Raw genomic sequence first — 18284 nt, 5'->3', positions numbered from 1 at the left:
GTCTGCAAGAGTAGCTCATAATGTCTTGTCAATGATATACAGGAATTTTTCTAGCAGGGATAGGTAGGTGATTATCCCCTTATAAGGCAATAGTCAGGCCACACCATGAGTACTGTATACAGGCCTCATTTTAAGAAGTGTGTTGAGCTGTTGGAACGAGTACAGAGAAGGGCAACAAGATTAGTGAATGGAACAGAGGGTTGCTGTTATGAAGAAAGGCTTAAATTTTGCAAATTACAGTGTCCGAAGACTAGGCAGCTGCGACGCGATCTGATTAATGTGTATAAACCCTTGAATGGTGTGAGCATGCTCAATGCTGATGGAATTGTTCCTCTTGCTCAGAATAATCATTCGAGAGAGCATAAATTGAAATTGAGGAAAGACAGATGTAGGATAGACGTGCAGAAGTTTTCCTTTAGCTAGCGGGTGGTTGGTTGGTGGAACAGACTTACATCCCTTGTTGTGGAAGTTGAAAGCCTAAACAAATTTAAGGCTGAGCCTGACAGGCACTTGGAACGATCGTAGGGGTAAAATGGGAATGTTTTTTTTTTTTTTTTTTTTTTTGGCTGATTGTTCTCTTGCATAATATGCTAATGCTCCCTTCCTCTCCTGTCCATTCTCACTGAACACATTGTACCACCCCAAATTCCATTTCTGCATTCCTTATATCTGTGTGACACCACGTCTCTGATATCCCAACAATAACTGCCTTTGATCTTTTGAGCAATACCTTAAATTTATTTACAAATCTCATAGAATTAGTGTACACGCAAGTATACGTGCACCCGTTCCTATTCTTAGCTACCCTAATAAAGCTCATGTGTTTACTTGTACCACAATGACTCCCAGCAATCTCTGAAATACCCTGCATCTTGTTTTCCAGGCTGCTGCTCATTCTATTAGCAGCAGTGCAAGAATCACTTTTACCTGTTCATATTACGAACCTAAGGGGGCATAAACTCAAATTAAGAAAAGACAGACGTAGAATAGATGTGCGGAAATTTGCCTTTAGCCGGCGGGTGGTTAATTGCTGGAACAAACTTCCATCTGTCGTTGTGGAAGTTGATAGGCTGAATAAATTTAAGGAGGAACTGGACAGGCATTTGGAGGGAATGGTGTGATTTTTTTTTTTTTTTTTTTTTTGGCTGATGCTGCATAAGCTCCTACACTTGCTTTCTTGCATGACATGCCACTACTGCTACTACTACTACTACCTCTGCCAGTGGCTACTGTTTATCTATTAGTCCTTGTATCCCCCAAGCCAGCAGTTTTCTGACCCACCTAACACTGCCTCGATAGCATCAGCAAATATTCTTGCACCCTTTCTATTTAAGTGCATCCCATCCCTGTAGAAGCAGTCTCTCCTGTACAGATCAGGCTGAAAAAAATTCAACCTCTTGAGACTTGCACAATCTTTCCAGGGCCGAATTGATCAAAAAGGCTCTCATCATATACTCCCTCCTATCTCATTAATATAATGAGAGACATGAGAACCAGGACTATAACCTCCCCTCCCCCACTTTTGATGAAAATAATGTGGATTTTTTTTTTTTTTTTTTACTGCTAGATGATGGTTAAAGCTAATTCTCTGAACATTTGCTTTAACTCTCTTTCCTTTGTTACTTGCGAACAAACGCTATCTCATTTGTAAAGCATTTGTATATTGTTTGAATTGTAGACTGCACGCGACCTCTATTGAGTTCACAGGAGTTACCCCATGTATTTTCACGATCACATCTGGCATCACAGTGTGTTGAACTTGTTTAAGTGCTTTGGTAGTTTGAAATGGCGATGCGTGTGTTAGTCGGATGCAAAAGAGTGATTGATTATGCTGTAAAAGTAAGAATTATTATACATTGATTCTCGTAATTTTTTCTCATCATCGCTAGTTGCTGCTTCACCTGTTGATTTAAGTATTCAGATGCAGACTGAAATTCTCTGAAACACTTTGTTTCAAAACTGAATCTATTAGAGATAAGCAAACTTAGGGTGTGCACTTATGATCTCTTAGGATCAGAATTTCACACAAGATGGATTTCGAAATTTATACCTCTTCATACAAAACTACATATCCTAATTTTAAAAAAAATAATAATAATAGTAAATGTACGATACATGCACATTAAGATTGAACTTATGTTGTGTGTTAAAAGTGGTTTGATATAAGCGGTTCGCCTTTAGACACCACGTATTCAATTAGTAGAGGAAATGCAGTTGGTGTCTATGCATTGGGATGAATACCGCTTTTTGTCAAGGTTAAAGTATAATAAGAAGTTGGTACATGGTGTCCCTGTGTAAATAAAAGTCGGTATGTGTACATACATACATATTGTGTGGCAGTTATATGAAAATAATCAGGAGAGCAATTAAATTGCCTCTACTGGATTAATATTGTAATAGAAAAGAGGCCTTACAGTTATATTCAGCCATTGTGACATCAAAAAATACAAGCAAAATTCTGATGGAATACTACAAGAGCACAAGTACTTACTAATGATAGTATGATCTGATTATGGAGATGTAATCATTTTTAAATGTATTAAGTGAAATAAAACATCAAAGACTTGCTTTGATGTACAGATTTCATGTACAATGCATCCACCTATTCACTTCCCATATGTGGTAGCAGATGTGAACTGGGACATACAGTGAATATTACACTTTTTGAAACTTATGGGTTTGTATCACAAACACAAGATTTTAAAAGAAAGCTGTTTGTCAAATATTGAGTAGTGTGTGTGATGGTGAAAGCAATTATTTAGCATCAAATGCTTCACTCTGAAAGTGAAATAATAAGATTTCGTTTTTTTAAGAAGTGTAGAGCAGAAAACAGATCAGGACAGTAAGCTGATAGGTGGTGAAGTTGTTAATATTGAAGGTTTTTGATGTATCCACTACTTGGTCATAGCTGGTTCATAGTGTATTTTAGTTCTTTATGGCACCTCCATAGCCAGGTGGGCAGGAGCAGCAGTGTTTAGCATACGCTTCCTGATTAGACTGGGGTTTAAGCCTGTGACCACCAAATACGGAGGATGCAGAAGGTCAGGGAATGACTACCGCATAGCCCCAGCCCGGATAAAGGGTGAGGGTTGGTGTCAGGAAGGGCATCAGCTGCAAAAAATTTCATGCGAAAACAGTAAAAACGCTGACCTCATATATAATGGGAAAAAGGCGAGGACAAAGAAAAGTGTATTTTAGTTCTTTTCTGTTTTCTTTACTGTGTTTATTTTGTCTATAAGTTTGTTTTCACTGACTAATTTGTGTTTTAGGCAGAAAAGCCCAGAATACTATCTGTGATTACATAATGCCGTGCAAACTTCAGATGAATGATCAGGTACTTGAACTAAAAAAAAAGAAAAGAATGATTATAATATGGAAATGGGAAAGAACAACTGTAAGTTTAAATAAAAAGGAAGGAATGCAAAGTGAGAAATCACTAATAAAAAATAAATGGAAAGAAGTATGGTGTTTTATGTGAAAAAACTTTTCATTCCATAAATATAGTCAACTGATTGTGCATCACATAAAAAAAAAAAAAGAAATTCAACAAAATTTCAGGATATGTTGCATCACAACAAGTAGATAACTGGAAAGGTTATCTACCACCTGGCTGAAGGGAAACTTCCACACATCAATCGTGCAACCATCGTTTCTCAATTTGGATTTATGATGCCTTGTGTGTAGTCTGAGTGAGACAAAGAATGCCATTTAATATTGAGCTTGCCTAATCCATTCAGAACCTTAAACACTTCAGTCAGATCACTTCACAGGTACCTAGTTACTGCAATTTTCAGAACTGAAACCTTCCTTGGGTATGACAAGGCTTTTGTTCCCTTCACCGATTGCATTGCCTTTCTTTGCACCTGTTCCAGCAGATCTACATTGCTAAAATGAGGCTACCAGAACTGTATGAAGTTTCAAGATGTTGGCTAACTATTGCTTGTACAATGGAATAATCACCTCTGTATACCTGCTAGCAAAGGGGTAGATGGCTCTTGTCAACTGGTGCAATACCACCACTTTGCTTATTGGAGATTTGAATTGGTGAAACCCATCTCTTAGTCACCAGAGCAAAGTTTTTGACACTTCCTCCCTCCCCATCTCCTTCAACCCATGCATGCTACTAAGTACTACAGGTTTTGATACTTTTCGTGTTTGGGGTTTTCATAAAAAAAATTCCCATATATCATAGACAAAACACCATGAGCTGTCCTGGCAGCTTGTCTGCACTGCTTGGAGATCTTTATATCTGACTACACAATTACCCCCAGGTCCACTGCCTTGAGTGTAGTATCACATGGTACATTATTCTGGGATTACTGCCCCTTGCAGGGTACCCATTATGCAGTACCTTGCATTTGTCAATATTAAACTTCAGCTCTATCTCTCAGCCCGTCTGCCTAATTTTTCTAGATCTTGTTGCAGTAGGTTACCTTGAATTAGGGCTTAATGTCTAAGCTTGCAACATCTGCAAACCTAAACATTAAGCCTGATATATCTTTATCTTACCTAATATCATTAATAATTATAGAAGAAAACAATGGGTCCAGCACCGAACTTAGGTGGCTCCACTAATAACATTATTCATGACAAGCAGTATATATTAAATAACCACTGTCTTCTCCCTCTCAACTATCTTATTCCAGTTATTATTATTAGCCATATGGTACAAGGAAGCCTGCCGACCGGGCTAGTCGGGTGGGTAAAGTGCCTGCCTGGCAACTCAAAGGTTGCGGGTTCGAATCCTGCCTCGGGCTTGAATCAGAGTAGAAAATGCAAAAACCTTGGGAGGTGCAATATGGCCACAGAAGCTGATGCACCAACAACTAACAAAAAAAAAAAAAAAAAAGCAAGGAAGCCTGAAGCTTATACTATACTAATATATATTTCAGTTCATTAGGAGTAACAGAATGGGTACATTCGATGTAGCCTGTATATTCTTTGGGTGCAAAGGAAACTGTTTTATCTCATTTAATTGTTTAGTAACTTTGATTTTATAATTAACCAGTCACATAAATAAGAATGTTTTATTCTTTTATCTTAAGTATTGTAGAAGTGTTTTGACATTCCCTGACATTGTCATTTGCCAATTTTAATGGTAAAATCTGAATGAAAATTTTTTATAACTTGGTGAACAGTATGAACAAGATATTGCCCTATTATGCATTGTTACCCTTGTTCCTGGGTAGTTCAGATGTATTATTATCAAGATTCTTCTCTGGTTAGCATAGTTCTGATATTAACTCTATTAAATACAGGGATCATTTAAGGACAGTTTATAAGAGAATGGCATGTGAGCTGAAAACATCACTTGAGCTCTCTATTATTCTTTGAGGAATGGATCGATCAGGATTATTCTGAATATCTGAAGGCAACGTTTTAAAAGAGACCCGGAGGCTTATAATTAGTTTATGATAATGCATAAATGTATGGATTACTTCTAACAAGACTTTATATGAAAGAACAGCATTTTTATATTTTTTACAATTATTAACTTATTGTTTATTTTAATATAAGTATGTAAAATTATTTATTTCACCCCAGATCAAGTGTTAATGCCTGTTTTTTACCATTGATGGAGTAATACAGGGAAAGCTGGCAAATCACCGACAGAGCTAAAAGTGGAGGAGTGAAATATAAATAATTAATATGAAATATAAAATACTTATGTAAATGCAAGAAAAAAAGAAAATAAATCATTAGGCCCCTTACAAGATCAAAATGGTGGAATCATAATTTAGTTGAAGTGGCAAGGAGTTCAATAGGTACTTTGCCACAAGTTTGCTGCTGAAACAATTTGATTCAGAAGAAAAGAGTGATGATAAGTCAGATTACTGTGAAATAAGTGATATAGTGATCACAGAGAAGTGTCTGTTAGTCATCAGATCATTAGGAATATATAAGCTAAGGGGAAAGGAGCTAAAAGTGATTGAAGACAAAGGACAGATGGCAGTTTGGTTTGACATTTTTCATGCAGTGTGTAAATAGGTAACTAGGAAAGTATATGGTGTCCTTGTCCATGATTTGTAGCAGTGTTTCCCAACTTTTTCTCAGATATCAACCAATTTTATATTTGATATTAGAAATCATGAACCACTTTTATATTTGAAATGAAGCCATAGACCACAAAAAATATTAAATTATACATGCAAATATATTAATGAATATTTTTAAATATAATGATATGTACTTGTATATAACATATGCAGTACAGTAGATGCTTGGTTGTTATAGGCATACCTGTATTTCCCATCACTGTTAATAAGATTGTTGCCTATTGCAAAAAAGTGTTTTTGTTGTGAAGTCTCCTCAGAACCTACTTTCATAAGTTATGTTGACTGCAGGTTGGGAAATGCTGACTTTTAGGAGCTTTGCTAGTAGGGGGAAGGATGTCATTATCTCTCTATACAAGACAATGGTTAGATTGTATTTGGATTATTGTATTCAGATCTGCAGACCATACCTTAAAAAAAAAAAAACAGAGCTACTGGAGAGGATTCAAAGAAGAGGACCCCAGATTAGTGATGAGTGCAAATTGATGCACATATGAAGAATGGCTCAGAAGGTGTTTGACAACTAGACATCTAGGGAGAGATCTGATTGAGGTGTTTAGAGCACTAAAGATATCGAGTAAAATGAATGATAAAGTTCTGTTCTCCCTTGTAGGTGAGATTAGAGACTGGGTCAGGAACACAAATAAAACTTTGACGATTAACAGATGGCTAGATTTTGTGAAGTTCATCCTGTGAGCAGCAGATTGTTGAATACTGGAATAAGTTGCCTCCCAGTGTGCCAGAGATGGTAAATGTAGCTATATTCAAACCAGAATTGGATGGTTATTTTGTGGGAATTGGGAATATATGAATATTTTGTTTTATTTTATTATTATTATTTGGCTGATACAGAAAAGTCTGCCCCCTTGCATCATTTAGGGGCGCCTCCGTGGGCAGGAGCAGCAGTGCGTAGCACACGCTTTTTGATTAGACTGGGGTTCGAGCCCGTGATCCATCAAATACGGAGGATGCGGAAAGGTCAGGGAATGACCATCGCATGTCCCCGGAGCAATGTGGCTTTAGTTGCTAATGCTCCTAAAATCCAAAATAACAAATAACAGCATCATTTAGGCATTGTAAAAATAAGCTGAAGGCTGGCTGTGCGCATTGGATGGATGTAAAACTGGGTTTGGGATTCACCTTGTGCAGTCACCTTCTAATTTTGTACTGCCACCTGATTTCTGTTATTCTAGTTTCAAAACTGTAATTGTGAAATACATGGTTAGAAAATTAAAATTAAAAAAAAAACTTTGTTGTTTTAAGCTATTTTCATTGCATTACAACTTGAAAATGAACAGGTCAAGCAGAAAGTTTTTGTATTTTGAGATCTCTGCCTCACTCTTCCCTAGCGAGGCAAGCTTCTCTGGTTAAGATACAAAGGGTACTAGGAAAGTTTTGCAATATGACGCAACAATGAATCACAGGAAGCTGCTTGTTGCTGCATGTTGAGACATGTTCATACGTGCATAGTAGCCGCCACGCCAAGTCGATGGGCTCAGTTATTCATTAGTAGTGAGAGTGTAAAGTGCTTGCGATGGCATCGTGGTCACGAAATGAGATAAGGACAGTTTTGCGGTATAATTTTGTGCGTGGTTTAACCATAGACCAGTGCTTAGAAGAAATGACTCTTGCACTAGATAATGATTGTCCACATCGTACAACGATATTCAGGTGGTATAGAGAATTCCAAAGGGGAAATTTCACTCTGGAGGATTCTGAGAGGCCGGGAAGGCCACGAACGTCAGTTACGGAGGAAAACGTTACTGCTGTGAGGAAAATGCTTGACGAAAACAGGCGAGTGACCTACCAACAGATAGAGGATACTTTGGGCCTAAATGCACCAGCAATTCGTTCGATTCTGCAAGATCATTTGCACGTGAAGAAACTTTGTTCTCTCTGGGTGCCGCATCAACTGACTGAAGAGCAGATGACACGACGTGTGACTTGGTGCCGGGAGATGTTAAAAAAGTTTGATAAGGGACAATCTCGGTATGTGAACAACATCGTGACAGGTGACGAGACTTGGCTGTACTATTACGATCTGCCGACCAAGGCTCAAAACAAAGTTTGGGTCTTTGATGATGACGACACACCCGTAATTGTCAGAAAATCCCGATCTGTAAAGAAGAAAATGATAGCTGTATTTTTCAAATCGAGTGGAATTGTGGAACGTGTCGTTTTGGACACGCAGAAGACAGTCACAGCTAAGTGGTATACTGAACAATGCCTGCCTAAAGTCATTGGATCTATGAAGAACCTGCGGCTAAAGTCAAGAATGGACACCTGGTACCTCCATCACGATAATGCTCCAGCTCACCGCGCCAAAGCCTGCACCGAATATTTGACCACGACAGGACTGAAACTTCTCGAGCACCCTCCCTACAGGCCAGACCTTGCTCCCTGCGACTTTGCACTGTTCCCGCATGTGAAAATGAAGCTAAAAGGGAGGCGGTTTTCCAGTGATGAGGACCTTCTACGGGCTTGGGACAACGAGTGTGCTTTACTCCCTAGTGAAACTTGGCAGAACTGTTTTAAAGATTGGTTTCAGAGGATGGAGAGGTGTATTGAATGTAGAGGAAATTACTTTGAAAAAATTAAATAAACAAAGCTGTATTGCAAAACTTTCCTAGTACCCTTTGTACTTTCATCAGGCTTAATATCATTGATAAATATTGAAAACAACAATGGACCCAGCACTGAACCCTGGGGAACTCTACCAATAACATTATTCCAGGAAGAGCAGTGTCCATTGAGAGCCACTCTTGTCTTCTTCCACTTAACCATCCCTTTATGCATAGCAGTAGCTTGTGCTTAATACCACATTGCTTCACTTTGTACAGCAGTCTTTTATGTAGGAGTAGCAGTGTGTTATAGGCCTAATGACTATGATGAGTAAAATAAACACTACATGGAAAGAGAGTGGGCCAGTAAAACAGTCTTATAATGGGGGATTTTAATTTCCGAGATATTGACTGGAATTTGTGGGTTGGTCACTCACACTCTAGCAAGGCTTTTGTGGATTTATTGGAAGATTGTTTTCTACAGCAGCATGTTCGGAAGGCAACTAAAGGGAGTAATATTCTTGATCTGATTATCAGTAGTGATTCTTTATGCATTAAGAATTTGCAGATAAAGGAACCACTAGGTGGCAGTGATCACAGTGTGTCGAAGTGGGATTTACTCAAAGAGGTGACTACCATCAGGGGTAAAGGGAAGGGTTTTTGCTTTCGTAAAGGCGACTACTGAGGTCTATAAGGTGGGACCAACTGATGATGTTACCAACAGCGTATTCAAAATGGGAACATTCAAATAATTAATCTTGGAAGCTACTAGGCTTTTCATACCAACTAAGAAATATTGTTCAAGATTTAGACCTAAATGGATGTCATATGAACTAATGTGACATGTGGCAGAGAAGAAAAATGCATGGGATACATATAAATTAATGAGTGACACGGAAGCCTATGATAGATAAGCTGGTCTGTAACCAAGTTACAAAGGAGGTTAGGCAGGCAAAGGCAGATTACAAGAAATCTTTGGTAAAGGATGCAAAGAAAAATAGCGGAGTTCTTTACTTATGTAAACTCTAGAAGGAAGGGGATGAATCAGATTGGTCCACTGGATATCGATGGTTCAACTTTTGATGATTCTGCTCAGGTAGCTAACAAACTAAAATGAGTATTTTGCATCTACATTCACACATGAGGAGTTATTCAGAGAGGGGAATGACAGAGGTGAATTAAACTCTGGCAGTGAGCTAGATGATTTGTAATAATTGAGAGTGAAGTGGAGGAGAAATTGTTGAAGATAAACATGAGAAAAGCATCTTGGGGTGGATGGGATCCGTCCATTTATATATTAATTAAAGGAGGCAGCAAAGGAAGTAAGCAAACCCTTAGCCATAATTATGAGAGCTTCCTTGGAGTAGGGGAGGTACCCATGGATTGGAGATGTGTAAATGTTACCCCAATTCACAAAGGAGGATCAAAGGGCGACACAAGTAATTACAGATCTGTTAGTTTAACTTCTGTTCCAGGGAAATTAATGGAGGCAGTGGTTAAAGAAGCACTGCAGGATCATCTAGACAAGACTTCAGTTATAGCTTGGACACAGCATGGTTTTGTTTGGCGCTTAGAAAGGCTTTTGATACTGTTGCACACGGAAGACTGCTACACAAATCGTGGAATTGGAAGCAAATTGCTGCTATGGATAAAGGGATGGTTGAGTGGGAGAAGACAGAGTGGTAATCAATGGACACTGCTCTTTGTGGACTAATGTTATTAGTGGAGTTGCTCAGGGTTCATTGTTGGGTCCATTGTTGTTTTCTGTATCTATTGATGATGGTATATCAGGCTTAATGTCCAAGTTTGCAAACGATATGAAAGTTGGAAGGGTTGTTAATGACACTAATGATAGTACACTGCTGCAACAGGATTTTTTTTTTTTTTTTATGAAAATCCCAAACACGAAAGGTATCAAAACCTATAGTACTTAGTACCGTGCATGGGTTGAAGGAGAAGTATGGGGGGGGAGGGGGCTGCCGGAAACTTTGCTCTAGATACTAAACATGGGTTTCACCACTTCAGGCCTCCAATAAGCAAAGTGGTGGTATTTCACCGGTTGATTAAAGTCATCTACCACCTGAATTTTTTTAGAAAAGTTGAGCAGATGGGCTGAGATGTGGAAACTGAAGTTTAACAGTGACAAATGTAAAGTACTGTATATGGGAAGCAGTAACCCCAGAGTAATGTATCAACTCTGTGGTACTACATTTACAGTGGTAGAAAATGAAAAGGACCTGGGATGTAACTGTGCAGGCAGATATGAAGTTTTCTGAGTAGTGCAGACAGTCTGCAAGAGTAGCTCATTGTGTCTTGTCAATGATATACAGGAATTTTTGTAGCAGGGATAACGAGGTGATTATCCCCTTGTATAAGGTGATGGTCAGACCACACCTTGAGTACTGTATACAGGTCGGAGGCCTCATTTTAGGAAGAATGTAGAGCTGCTGGAACAAGTGCAGAGAAGGGCAACAATATTAGTGAATGGAACAAAGGGTTGCTCTTACGAAGAAAGGCTTAAATTTTGCAAATTACAGTATCTCGAGACTAGGCATCTGCGAGGTGATCTGATTGAAGGGTACAAAACCTTGAATGGTTTGAGCATGCTCAATGCTGATGGGATTCTTCCTCTTCCTCAGAATAATTGCCTGAGAGGGCATAAATTCCAAGTGAGGAAAGACAGTTGTAGGATAGATGTGCAGAAGTTTGCCTTTAACCAGCGTGTGGTTGATTGCTGGAACAAACTTCCATCTGTCGTTGTAGAAGTTGATAGCTTAAATAAATTCAAGGCAGAATTAGACAAACATTTGGATCAAGTGGATGGGTGAAATTTGATTTTTTTTTGGTGATGCTCTATAAGCTTGGTTTCTTGCATCATGTGCCTTTACTAATGCTAATGTGTAACAGTATCAAAAGCCTTCCTGAAATCGAAGTATATGATATCAGTATTATTTTTTGCATCCAGCTCCTTGTTCACTGCATCATAGTAACTTGTCGAATTGGTTAGACAAAACTGCCCCTTAACAAATCCATGTTGTGACTGCAGTATAATTGAATTTTTGTTCAGATGGTTCTGCATCACTTCTTTAACCAGTGAGTCCATTATTTTCCTGGGAACAGATGTTAAGCTAACAGCTCTGTAATTACTCATGGCACTTTTGATCCCCCTTTATGAGTTGGGGATACATTTGCACATCTCCAGTCTGTAGGGATGTCCCCTGAATCCAAGGATGCTCTCATAATTATGGCTAAAGGCTTGCTTACTTCCTTTGCTGCCTCTGTTAATATGATTGGATAGATCTCATCCACCCCGGATGCCTTTTTTATGTTTGACTTCCATTCTTCTTCCACATTTCTCTGTGATCATTTATCTCCTTCTTGGAGTTTGAAATATATTCTGACATAAAATAATTCAATAAATACAAAAAATAATTCAGTGGTATTAATAGCATTTAATGTTATATAGATCTGAATCTATACATTTTTTTGGAAGAACTCACACAATTAGCATTAAGCTTTTTCCCTCCTAAATTTTATTTATATATCCATGTTGTTGTTATTTGGTTTTTAGGAGCATTAGCAACTAAGGCCATATTGCTCCAGGGATATGCAGTGGTCATTCCCTGACCTTTCCGCATCCTCTGTATTTGGTTGTCACGGGCTCGAACCACGGTCTAATCAAGAAGTGTGTGCTATGCACTGCTGCTCCTGCCAACCTAGCTACTGAGGCGCCTTATATATCCATCCATATGTAAAAGTGACATTACTGTCATGATCATTTATTTCATTTTTACCTTGGCAGAATAAAGTGTGTCCAGTTCACTGTCAACATTGCAGTTTAAGAGGTCTGTTTTCAGAAATAGACCTGGAAAACTGTTGAAAAGTAGTTGAAGAGTTAGGCAAAATATGAATGCATATTCAAAACTTGGAGGAGAAATGCCCAATGAGAGCATCAGTCCCATTGCCAATTAAAACCAACAAAATTTTTAGAAGGCAGCTAAAATCACTAAGTTTATTTTTTTTTATTTTGTACTGATCAAAAATTCCAAGTGATAACTTGGAATTTTTTTTCTTTAGAATATATATAAATACATATTTTAAATTTATATTTTGGTTATACTGGCAAAAAAAACAAAATCAAGCTGATATGCTATGTACGGAGATAATTCATATTAATACATTGTACCATTTATTGGGTGCAGAGACCCTGTGCCTTTTTCAGTGGCGTCATCTTAGGCCAAAACAGATTACAGTTGGAAAATAGTGTCCAGTTTTCCTCCTCCAAATTATGAAAATTCTCTGTTCTAACATATTCTGGAAGACGTTACTTAATGCTTGATCTGGGGGATTTGGATAGTTTAATGACCTTAATGTGTAATTAGTCTCATGGGATAATTTTCATCCCCTTTTTTTGCTTTGTTTTTGACTCCACTCAAAACCAATTTTTCACTCTTAAATCAGCATGGAATTTTTGAAAACCTAGTTAAAAAAAAATCAACATTCGTCACATAGTCACATTAATGTGTACTTTCCTGTGATGTTATTTATACTAATTTCAGTTTGCAGACCTTTCAGGTGTTGACTTTGTACATAAATTATTTTTAGGACTGTAGAAAAATTAATGTTTTAAAATGTATTCAACGTTATCGTAGATTTCGGAATCTTGTTAACCATTATATTTCCACTTTATCACCCACCATTAATTGGTTGCACACATTTTAGTAGTATGTGCTACCAGAAAGTTAATTCCTTATATATATGACTGAATTTTTACTGTCTGGATAATCAGTTAAAATTTCATATATTTCAGCACATCTGATGTGTAATGCAACTAGTGAGTATTACAACAATAAAATTTCTGCTGTTACTCATTACTCCTTGGTTGCATAGCATTAGTAGAGGCATATGATGCAAGAAAGCAAGCTTATGCAGCATCAGCCAAAAAAAAAAAAAAAACTTCCACTTTTTCCCTCTGTTCGTTCGAAATACCTGTCCAGCTGAGCCTTAAATTTATTTACGCTATCAACTTCCACAACAAGGGATGAAAGTCTGTCCCACCAACCAACTACCCGCTGGCTAAAGGCAAATTTCCACACATCTATCCTACATCTGTCTTTCCTCAATTTGAATTTATGCCCTCTCAGGTGATTATTCTGAGCAAGAGGCAGAATCCCATCAGCATTGAGCATGCTCAAACCATTCAAGGCTTTATACACCTCTATCAGATCACAAACATTTTAGATACGTCCCTCTGGTGTCATCACACCAGAGGTGACGTTTCATCACACTTCAGCCAACCAATGCATGTGTATACCAAATCATGAAGGTCTAGGAAAAGACTCTATGCATTGTTGCTTTGTTATACCTTATTATCTTTTGATGAATTTCTCATTTCCGAATGCCCTGTATATTAGTATTTGAGAATGCATATTTTATACATGTGGTATAAAATATGCATCCTTGAGCATTTATTTAGTAATTTGCTTTCAATTCCAAAAATTAAATGTGAGATTTTTCTTTCAGATTAGAGTTAAACCAGATAAAACAGGTGTTGTAACGGAGGGTGTTAAGCATAGTTTAAACCCTTTTGATGAAATTGCAGTTGAAGAAGCAGTGCGGCTTAAAGAGAAAAAAATAGTGAATGAAATAATTGCAGTCTCTTGTGGGCCACCTTCTTGTCAGGTAAGTGCAGTATTGTGAAGTGCTCAGTGACTTGCCAGCAGGCATGCACATGAACAGGCATGTGGTGTACTTCGTGCTCCATTCATTATTTTGAATGGAACATATTTAAAGGCAATAAATAGTTTAAAAAAATTGTGCATCTTGTGATATTTATTTTAACATTATAACAAAAACTGTAGTCATTGTTTGGAAGAAGGTTGTGGTATACTCAGCATGAGGCTCTATATACAGGGTGTCCATAAATTATTGACCATGTTACAAATGATTAAGTGCAGATTAGAACTGATATGTGAATATTGTTTATGTCAATTGAAAGAGCTGCTCAGAGAGTGTTTTATAGCATCGTGTAGGTGTCAAAATGGCCCATGTGGCCACTGCCTTATACAAGGGGAATTTCACTTCCTTATTCCTGCTAGCAAGGGTATGCCCGCTGCAAATCTGGATGAACTTAGTAAGTGAATCACTGATGCAATTGCCTCCATGGCACCTGAAATGCTAGGAGAACACTTGGCATGAAATTGTAAACTGTTTGGAAATCCTACATGATACGCCACCTCCGTAGCCAGGTGGGAAGGAGCAGCAGCGCGTAGCACACGCTTCTTGATTAGACCGGGGTTCGAGTCCGTCACTACCAAATACGGAGGTGCGGAAAGGTCAGGGAATGACCACTGCATATTCCCGGAGCAATATGGCCTTAGTTGCTAATGCTCCTAAAAACCAAATAACAGCAACAACCTACATGATACAAATGGTGCCCATGTGGTAACTTATTAACTTGGAGTTTTTTTTTCATTGAAAAAAAAAACTGTTTGCAGATATCTGATGTAGTTCCTATTATATAATAATTTGTGTTGTGGTCAATAATTTATGGACATCCTGTATTTTTTGAATAAAGGCAAGAATAAATGAAAATTGTGTTAAAAATTTGTAAGAGTTACTTTTTAAACTTTTTTAAAAAGTAACTCTTAAAAAGTAACTTAAAAAGTAACTCTTAATTATAAACTTTTTAAGATTTTGGTTTTCGTTTTTACTTCAATGGTTGGTGAGAAACACTAAAAATTATAGAGTATTTGTCATTTAGCATTTTTAAAACAAATGTTTTTTTTTTTTTATTTTTTTGATCTTCTTGTGGGCATGCATTCTGTGCATGCTGTGCAGAATATATATATTTTTAATGGTCATATTTTCCAGTTATGCAGATTGAAAGGCAATCATGTACTGAACAAATATAATTCATATTAACATCTCTCTAATGGACATTTTTAATTTATTTTGACATACAGCAAACTCTCGATTTACCGGGATCGGATTAACCAGGAAGCGGATTAACTGGGGCACTTCAAGACTCCAAATTAATAAAAAAAAAAAAAAAAAAACAACCAGAAATCATAAAATTCAAGTAATACCTAGAATATGTATAAACAGATATTTTGCAAGTCGTAAATAAGCGACAAGAAGTGGCATTCTAAGGTATCATTGGAAGATTAATGTGCCTTATTATCTTGCAACACCCACTCAAAAAAAAAAACAAAAAACAACCAAATGTTTAGTTTGTTTTAGTGCGTTACGTTGATTGTTGTGTTCCGTCGCACCGCAAAAGGACAAGTTTTGTTTCGTTATTTATGTCAGGGATGTAAAATTTTTTTAATATAATATATATATATATTTTTTTTTTGTTTAGAAATCACAAAAATGATGGGTGAACGCAAAAGAGTTGCGCTTTCATTTAAACAAAGACTGGAAATTATTCAAAAGTTTGAAAACGGGACCTCTGTTAAATCTCTAATGAACCATTATAATGTTGTTGGTGGCCAAACCATACGAGACATTGTAAAAAATAAAGGGAAGCATCGTATTGGAGACACGAGTAGTACATGGTTTTTTATCTATAGCCATATTTTTTACGTAGGTTGCTGAACATTTTTCAATACAGTAAGTCCCTGACTTGCGCAACTACGGATTTACATAAATTATTTTTTTTTTAGGATTGTAAAATTTAAAACAAAAGAAAAAATAATAAGCAATCAATAACAATGATCACAACACGCACAAGTGAGTTCGGAGTAACAAACAAAAAAAATAGGAAATAAAGAGAAGATTCGTACAATTATTTATGAGTTTTTTTTATATGACTGAAGATTTCAGTGAAGGGGACAGACACTTCACCATAGTAACGTAAAAACCCACAGAATTCCAGCTATTGGTATTATCGCAAATGCAATAAGATCGAGTTTACTACCTGTTTATAATAGATTGCACTAACAGAAACGCCCAATAAAACAGAAAGTGCAAATTGTTGACCTCCAGAAATGTGCATTAATAAAATGTGGGCTTGCACGGGATGATAATAGTGAGTTTTTGCCTTAACCCTGTGAAGTTCTTTACAGAAAGTTTCATTTTGACTGTTATCATGGTGCCCACTAAGAGAATAAGTGACAGTGCTACTAGTAAATCTACCAACAAAAGGAAAGCGATCAATTTGGATCAGAAAATTAAAATAATAAAGATGTATGAAAATGGTCAAACATTAACAAGTATCACGCTGAATTCAGATTTGTCAATAATAATATAGTAGCAATATGTTACTAGTCATTCCCGAGTTACGTAAAACTCTGCAAAGTAAGAAGTCCTGGAACCTATCTCTTACGTGTGTCGGGGACGTCTGTATTTTTGGATTAACCGGGAAATCGATTATCTGGGATTTGTTTTTTACCCTCTATCCCTGAAAATCGAGAGTCTACTGTATTTGCTGGATGGTTAAGAAAATCTACAAAAAATAAAAGACTGAAATAATTTTTTATTCAGTAGACATTATATACAAAAATGTATATATAAAATTGTAAAAATAATGTTAGGAGAAAGAAGAAAAAAGGAAAGGAAAAATTATAAAGTGACCGTGAATCCAACAACACATAGCATATGTATATATATATATATATATAGCTGCGGATATATCAACGGACCTACGCCTGTGCTATATTATTACCTTTTTACCATCCTACGTATATTCTCACCTAGTATTTCTGGCAGTTGACTACAAAAACAGATAGCTACGTTAATTATGGGCTGATACATTGAGAGGGTTAGCCCTTGACAAAGTCCCTTTTAATGTATCTACATACCCATAATTGACCCCTTTTTTAAAATTTACCTCATTGCTTTATAATTTTGCCTCTGTATTGTTATACAATTTTGCCTCATTATTTTATATATTTTTCTCTGTCTTATAGTTTGCTCTATCATATATTACTTCCATTACTGCTTTCATCTTTCTGCTCTACGTTTTATCTTTTGTTTTACTCTCACCTTTTATTATATATTGTATTATATATATGGTATTACATATATGGTATTATATATTACATATTGTATTTCTATGTTTTGCCACAGTGCCAGCGTTGGCCTATGCATGTTACTTGGGTGCTTGATGCACATGGCGTCCACATATTGCACCGTATATAATTCAAACTGCTAATTCAAACTATCATTCAAACTCCTTACTAAACTGATATTTTTTCCATCATATTTAGTACTTATCAATACAGACCAATGTGATGCACAATCTTACACTTAGATGGCATTAATCGGTGCTGATCTCAGTAAACAATCTACAACATCAAAATTCATAAACAATCCTTCGCCTAATACCAATATATATATATATATATATATATATATATATATATATATATATATATATATAAAGCAGAAAATGGGTGAAGAAACAAATAAAACAAAAATAAAAGTGGAAATGGAAGATATGTGGTCGAAATATATTTTAGAAAAATATTAAGTATAGGGCAAATTACCCAAAATTATAAGCCAATAAAAAATAAATTTAGACCGGTGCCAATTTGAAATATAATGCTGAGGCCAAAAAAAAATGTGAAATATCACTAAAATGACACAATAAACCAACCACAAAAGAAAATAGATATAAGACAAACTAAATAAGGTTCTTTGTTTTTACTGGCATTCCAAAAATTTT

At 36.6% G+C, this 18284-nt stretch overlaps 1 protein-coding gene across 1 annotated transcript in view; it reads left to right on the top strand.

Moving 5' to 3' along the window:
• The first annotated feature begins 1720 nt into the window (after positions 1 to 1720).
• The window catches only part of Etfb (Electron transfer flavoprotein beta subunit), a 58478-nt gene continuing 41914 nt past the window's right edge, over positions 1721 to 18284 (top strand). Inside the window, exons 1-2 of the mRNA XM_090382124.1 lie at positions 1721 to 1839; positions 14138 to 14296. Of these exons, the coding sequence (XP_090238250.1) occupies positions 1786 to 1839; positions 14138 to 14296 (213 nt within the window). The 5' untranslated portion in view covers positions 1721 to 1785. The remainder of the gene's footprint in view (positions 1840 to 14137; positions 14297 to 18284) is intronic.

Source organism: Mastigoproctus giganteus, chromosome 9, assembly GCF_048544385.1.
Source record: "Mastigoproctus giganteus isolate SK-2022 chromosome 9, ASM4854438v1, whole genome shotgun sequence".
Taxonomy (NCBI): Eukaryota; Metazoa; Arthropoda; class Arachnida; order Uropygi; family Thelyphonidae; genus Mastigoproctus; species Mastigoproctus giganteus.
This window is presented reverse-complemented; position numbering and strand designations above follow the sequence as displayed.